Source organism: Poecilia latipinna, unplaced genomic scaffold (assembly GCF_001443285.1).
Source record: "Poecilia latipinna isolate Pla-1442-1.1 unplaced genomic scaffold, P_latipinna-1.0 Scaffold252, whole genome shotgun sequence".
NCBI classification, from domain to species: domain Eukaryota; kingdom Metazoa; phylum Chordata; class Actinopteri; order Cyprinodontiformes; family Poeciliidae; genus Poecilia; species Poecilia latipinna.
This window is the reverse complement of record NW_015112868.1, coordinates 451,129-458,495: the sequence shown is the minus strand read 5'-3', so window position 1 is coordinate 458,495 and position 7,367 is coordinate 451,129. Positions and strand designations below refer to the sequence as shown.

The 7,367-nt window shown below is 37.5% G+C and overlaps 1 protein-coding gene across 4 annotated transcripts in view; it reads right to left on the bottom strand.

Annotated features, from left to right (window-relative positions):
- Window positions 1–7,367, bottom strand: part of sh3pxd2ab (SH3 and PX domains 2Ab) — a 66,317-nt gene that overhangs the window by 7,104 nt on the left and 51,846 nt on the right. For 3 of the 4 annotated variants that reach the window (XM_015032855.1, XM_015032857.1, XM_015032858.1), the window contains 4 exons: window positions 4,505–4,588; window positions 1,647–1,764; window positions 1,231–1,559; window positions 745–794 (listed from right to left, as the gene is read on the bottom strand). In XM_015032855.1, the coding sequence (XP_014888341.1) occupies window positions 745–794; window positions 1,231–1,559; window positions 1,647–1,764; window positions 4,505–4,588 (581 nt within the window). The remainder of the gene's footprint in view (window positions 1–744; window positions 795–1,230; window positions 1,560–1,646; window positions 1,765–4,504; window positions 4,589–7,367) is intronic. The other variant, XM_015032856.1, reaches the window with a different exon arrangement.

Here is a 7,367-nt window from a genome sequence, read left to right as displayed (position 1 = left end):
TAACAAATACATTACTAAATTTAAAAAATATATATGTTTTTTTCAAATTATGATGTCATTTATAAAATAATAAAGCTCTTAAAGCAACACAAAAGTGATCCCTTCATACTCTGTCAACCCCAATTTCCATTGTAAATGAGTTGTGGTACCCATCTAACAGCATGAAGTAGGTTAAAAGATTTCAGACACTATACATAGCCATATGTGATATTTGCCAGACTTAAATCCGTTTAGGATATTTGACAGACCACTTATGCTCAAAGATTTTTCCAATGTGAAAACAGTTCTGCAAAAAAGAGAAGCAGATAAATTATCCTCTACAAGGATGTAAAAGACTGACTGCAGTTTAAAAATGCCGATGTCAGCCGTTGCCACCTAGCATTGTCCACCCAGATATTATAAGATTCAGGTTGCAATTATTCTTTCACATAGAGCCAACATGGTCTGGATAGCTTTATTTGCTTAATAAAAATAAACTGAAAGTAAAAACAAAGAAAAAAAACTGTAATTCTATATTTTTTCACAACTTACACAAAATGTTAAATGACATTCACTTTGGTGAATAACTAAGAGAATAAAGTTGCTAAGATTTTCGTTTTTGAAGTCTTGGCTATTTTCTGGTGTTGTTTATAATCTTTGCCTAAACAAACTGTGCAAAAACATTTAGATGACCAACTAGTGAGATGTGTTTCAGTAGCTAAAAAAACAACTAGAAAAGAAATAGAGTAGATGGATTATTCTTACCAGGGTTGCATCTCTTCGAGGGGGAGGTTTTTGCCTGAGGACAGGGGAACCTGTGAAAGCAGAATTTAAAGACAAAATAGGCATTTGGTTACTATTTTCATCATCATTTACCAGGGAGGAGGATAATGCACTTGTGTAGATTTTTGTGTACATCAGCCTTGTTATATGTCTTGGTGTGGCTTAAACAAAGAAAAAGCATCCAATGCATAGATATACGCATTGGATATCTATGCGTATATCCATAGATATACGCATATCTATGGATATGCGTATATCTACGCATATCCATTGTAAATCACTTTACACATTGTAAAGTGATTTACAATGTGTAAATCACTTTACAATGTGTAAAGTGATTTGTAGAATTTTCAGAGATTTAAAAGACATCATTTATCACAAGAGAGAAATAAACGATGAGCCAAATGGAGACAAATCTATTAGTTATTCAACATACGAAAAACATAATATGCAATTACCACAACTGACCTATTTCCACTCGATGTGGGGTTATCCGGGCTACGGCCGGTGAGGCAGGTTCTACTTTGCTTTTTCCCTCCTGTGGAGCGTTAACTGGGCTGGATTCGGTGCAGGGAATCGGCAAGCTGATCTCCTTCCTGGAAACCTGGGGACTCTCAGGGACTCCATCAGTCTGCACATTCTTCTCGCTTAAAGCCTTTTTGTTTAGCAGGTTGCTGATCTCCATGATATTTCCAATGATCTCAACCGGGCCTGTGACCGTCTTCTTGCGGGGAGACAAATCATCCTTCACTTTCTTGAGGTAAGAAGCTGGAGCCCAGCCCTCTTTATCTTGGTATCTGCGAGAGAAGAGACAACCGTAAAATTGGCTTTTTTTTTATATGAAGGCCGACAAAAATGTCCACAGCAAGCGAGCAGAGGCGTACCTGATAAACCACCAGCCTTCAAGGTTCTTCTGAATGACCTCAACGATGACTCCTTTCTCAAAAGCAATTTCATCTTTGCCCTCGCTGGAGTAAGGCTGCACTGTGATGTACTTCTCTTCTGTTAGAAGAGGGAAATGACAGAAAAACAGCTAAGATCTGACAGATGTCATAAATCTGAAAACAAAATGTAAATTGCCACGAAAGAAAAAGCAAAAAAGGAAAGTTTTCATGAAACGCTGGAACTGAATGACACAGAGATCCGTTTTTCTTCTACTGGATCTAATTTTTGCGCAATGTTTCAGCTGCCAGTTGCACTGATGTGCTTAGTTCATGTGTTAAAATGCTCTATGGCAATTATCAGTGTTTATAATTTTTTAATGAAGCCAAAATAACTTTAGAATGCAGTAAGAAAAACTGCATTCTAAAGTTTTTAAAGACACTATAAATTCATGCCTTTAAGAAAATGTTTTTGCCATTGCAGCAGATAAAAAGAATTCTCTGGCCTTACGTAGATGGCGTGCGTTGAGGTATTAAAGGTAATTGCTTTGCAAGAATCTAAATAACAATATAAAACAACTAATAGGTACAACACGCTGCATGAGGACTGTAACCACTGTACACTGAGCACTAGTCTGATGTTCAGCATCCATAAAAAGCAATGAGGCACTGTGGTGGTGGTGGTGGTAGAATAACATATTTTTTTCATTCAAAAGGTCTGTTGTTCTCTAATTAATCCTGAACCCAACCAAAAGTGGTCCGATGGAAGGAATGAAAAGGAAAATTGGCTTAGATCTGGGTTTTTTGACAAAATAAATAAAAGGTGCAAAAACAAATAAAAGTTTCCTTCTCTTGTTCTCCCACCAGATGTTGGGGGATATATGCTGTACGTGTAGAAGAGAAATTTGGAATGAAAAGGTTCTCTTATTAGCTAATCCTTGAAATAACCAACACTACATGATAGGAAGATTTAGCGTCTGAATCCCCTGAAGAAACATTTAATATGTTAAATGTTAACATATGTTAATATATATATAAGATGGAGATGAAACGCTCTCCATCTTTGGGGAGGCAAACAGACTAATTTCAATTTACCTTTTTGCCCAGTTATTTACTACACTGACAATCTGCTATCTGTTACAATGCCTCAAACATTCATACACTTTGCAATGTTGTTGTACCCACAAATCTGAAAAGTGTGGTGCCACTTTTAGTCATGCAAATATAGTGGAATCCTGGAAGAAAGCGTGTTAGAGGCTGCAAAACTCTTGAAACTTAGGGGGAGGTTCGTCCCCCAGCCTGGTGACCCCAAACAGGGCTGCAATGGAATGGTTATGATCAATGCACATTTATGTTTTAGACTGGCCTAGTCAAAGTCCAGACCTCAATCATTTTAGACTGTGTGGCTGAATAGAAATGCATGCCACAATTCTTTTTAAGTATCTATGAGAAGCTTTAAAAACTATAGCATCACTGGATTTACAGTTATGACCTACTTTGTGATCACAAAGTTGGTTGAGATGTGTAAAAATGTTTTAAAAAGTTCTAAGGATATGAATACTTAAGGAAGGCACTACATCAATCATAACTCGACATAGCAAACGCTATGAAATTATGTTAATCATGACAGTTATCACACTAATACTATATTTAGTGTTACACTGAGAGTACCGAACTGGAAAACGCAAAGCATAGGGGGCAAAATCCCAGTATCTATGGCCTTGTGGCAGGAATCATCTCCTCAATCTGCACATAATAGCAAGCAAAGGCATCACGCTCATTTCTACATTCCCATGAGGCCAAGGGGCCGAGTAATATCGTTATTTCCTGTTATTATAGCAGTTCCTGTCTAAACAGATGGGGAAAGTTTAAAAGAGGGACCAGCAGATAAAAAGTACTTTTCTGTGCAACATTAGCAAATCTATTTATATAAACCAATTTAATAGCCACTTCATAATTTCATATGCTTTATTCCTTTTTCATTTAGGACTTTAACCACATTGTGTTACACCATGTGGACAGATGGGGAGACACTGCTTCAGTGTTTCCCTCAGAAAAAGCGTAGAGGGAAATTCTGAATCAGACATCATCTTAACCGCAACATGCAATGCCTGCAACGGCATTGTAAATTATTCTTGCAGAGTCTGCAAAAAAGTATTTCTTTTTTAGTCAACACATCAACATAGTCAACATCTCTTTCTATAATCCCAAGAGGAGCTCACACTGCCAAGAGCTAAACATAGGCCTTCTCTTTCCTTTCTTCTTTGTTCTTAATCAAAAGACTGCGAAGGACATGTATTAATGAGGTTTTTTGTTTATCAGTCAGTACTGGTAAATATCTGAACCACTGCAAGATAATTGCTTATTCTTGCTAAGGTCCATACCCATTGCAAATCTACATACATGTTTAATTTCCTCATAAAAAGTAAAATACAGCTCTAAAATGCAGCCTAAGGCATTCCAAGGTCTATTATGTAACTGCTTTCAGATGAGTGGGTAATGATTTTCTGCAAAACTCAGATTGCTAGTTTTGACTCACATCCTACGACTATAATATACAAGAATAATTTGAGCCTAGCATTAATACTTAGTCCATGTTAAGGTGTTAATTTAAAATAACGGGTTCTTTTTACATGAGCACGGGTTAGTGGTTAGATTTTGTGCATGGCGCTACATGATGAATTGGTTAAGTCGAGACACAAAACAAGATGCAGAACAGAACAAATATGCGCATGTGGAGAGAGGAGCAAACTGAGTCATGTGAGGAGAGACAATGAATGGAATGGTGTGAAAGAGAACAATAATCCAAAGGAAGGAAGGAGGAGAGGGAGGGAGACAACGGGTAATTTATCTCAGTTCACCTCGGCTCTGCTGCCGACTGATGACACCCCCCAGCGTCCATCTCCGGTCCAGCCTCTTCAGATGAGCCTTATGTCGCTTAGTAACTGACATATGAACGTGGTTACCAAACAAACAAACAAACAGACATGGAGACATGAAGAGCAGGCGTAAACGTTACACAAACACACAGCACACAAATGACATGGGCCAGACCAGAGGAGGCCCGTTATTAGCTACGGAGAAGACATAAAAACAAGACAACAGTACAAACCATGATAAGCAGTTAGATGTGGATGGATGGATGGATGGATGGATGGATGGATGGATGGATGGATGGATGGATGGATGGATGGATGGATGGATGGAGCGATGGTTAGAAAGGAAGTGCTACAACCAAGACATCTTCGCCCCAGCATGTAATTAGGATGTTTTTTCTCATCCTGTTGTGTCTGGGCATATGGTGCACACATTGCTGATGCAGAAATGCAGATTAATTAAGAGAGCCAATGAAGTTCACCACCTGTTGGGGGGGGTACAGCTGAAATGGTCCATAGTTGGCCTTTGTTATGTTTACGAAACAGGAGAAACCAAAATGATCTCTTGTACCTGGGTCACATACTAAACCAGATGATTTTTTTTTCTTTGAAGACATTTTTCTTTTTTTATTATCAAATAAAGACAAGGCAGTATAGTGATAGATACCTTTATTAATGTGACAAATACTGTTTAAAACCGAAGCCTGGTTCACTACAAGTGTGCTGCATCCCCTTTTAGTTCCATAATTTCGCTCGTCATTTCCCACTTCTGTCAGTGCAAACAGCATCAGGCTCAACCACAGGCATAAAATTAAAGTAGAGGTGGGACATTTTAAATGTTTCTGTGTCAAACAAGAGTTTTGAATTATAGTCCAAAACCGATCTTCTCTTGCAGTAGACATAATAGATACAAAGATGGAAGAAAAACACTCTCCATATTTGGGGAGGCATCTTTGACCTCTCCTCTTTGCACAATCTCTATCGATCGTCCAGAGTCCTACATTTTGCTACGTGAACCACTAATACCTGTTGGTGTGTACAAACCTAACAGCAAGGCTCATATAAGTACTTTACTGCCATCTAATGGTTCGAATTATGCTAAATTATGCCTCATCTACAAACTAAGCACCTAATTTTACATCTATTATATGCACTCTATGAACACCCTAAACACTACAGTTTTATGATTATAGGTGCGCTAGACTAAAAAAACGTATATGAATGCTTTCTTGTTAATAAGGGGTGTCTACTTTCAATAAATCAAGAGGAGTTCACAGTAGTCTCTCGCCCTGGGGGATCTGGAGGTCCAGGTAAATATATCCTTTTTGAGGACTTTGTGAATATGATGGCTGCACAATCTCTGGTTTGCTCAGATTTTATTGTCACAAATGTTCCTTAATTCTTCTGTAAATTAGACCCCTTCTGAATATGTAAAAAGGTTTTGAAGCCATTATATAAAACCCATTGAGTTAAAAAAAAAAAAAAAAAAATCACAAACTCTGTCTTTTTATATGGGGATTATATGCCAGTCCGTTTCTCCCAATACTATCCACTTGTTGCCTGGCAACTACTTGGAGGACAGAAATAGTTTGGCACATAAGCCCCCATCGTTTGCCAAACCGTCTTCTTACATTTCAGTTTTGAACAGTTTGAGCAGATGAAATTTGAGAAATGTAAAATTTTGTGCAGATTTGTTTGACATACCAATGCCAGCTGTTTGCTCAGCTGTTTGAAATCCAGTCTTTCCTTTGAGCTGTTGCTTAAACTACTGTCCCACTTATCATGGCAACATTATGCGTCTTTCAATAGGGGAGCAAATCTATTGTCCAAAATAATTTCAAAGGTTTGGCACTGTGAGATTTGCTCCCCTACAGATTTCATCAGTTTCTGCGTTTATTTATTTATTTTTTTGTTTTTTTGTTTTTGTCAGCCCTAAATGTTTCAAATCATTAAAAAAATTTTGACAAATATAATCAGCGAACATTTGAAAAGCAGCTTTCAGATGATTTGATTTTTATATATGTATGTATCCCAACCAACCGGGCACTTTGTGAAAACATAATTGCCCCCTAGTAGCTTCTTGCTTGAGGGCAACAGGTGCCGTCAAGCATTTATGACAACTGGCAATGAGTCTTTTACATCACTATGGAGATATTTTGGCTCACTCTTCTTTGATGTATTGTTTCGATTCAACCACAGTGGAAAAGTCTGCTAAGCACCATGTTACAGCATCGAAAATGTCAGCAATTGACTAGGCTCCTTAAAAAAAAACAACAAAAAAAACTTGATTTTTACATTTAAAAAACAATCCATCAAGGATTATTGTTCCATGACTCAAACTCTATTGAGTATAACTTCTCCTACATGATTTTTTTGTTTTACTAAATTATTGTATTTAACACACTATAAATCCCACTTTCTTCATAGTTTGGCTGGTCCTGCAACTTAAAATTAGGTGCGACTTATTCTTTTTCCTCTTTATGATGCATTTTGAAATATGTGAGGGGGGGGGGGGGAATATTTTTTTCCACAGCACTGCATCTTATTTTCTTTCTTTTCTAGAAACCTTTCTAATATCTATTTTCCAGAACTCTTTTTTTTTCTGTCACAACCGAGCTTCACAGATGGGTGAAGGACTGACAAAGAGCATCTTTATGAGATTCATGCCATTCCCATGACTGAGAAGACACGTAAACACTAATTAAACTGACAGATTGTCCCTCCCCATCCCTCCAGCACAAAACTCAAATAACAAATTTTAGCTACCTCCAACTGAATGGAGAGAGTTGGCACAGACATGTTTGCACATTTGTAGTAAATAAACCTTGTTTTATCATATATATATATA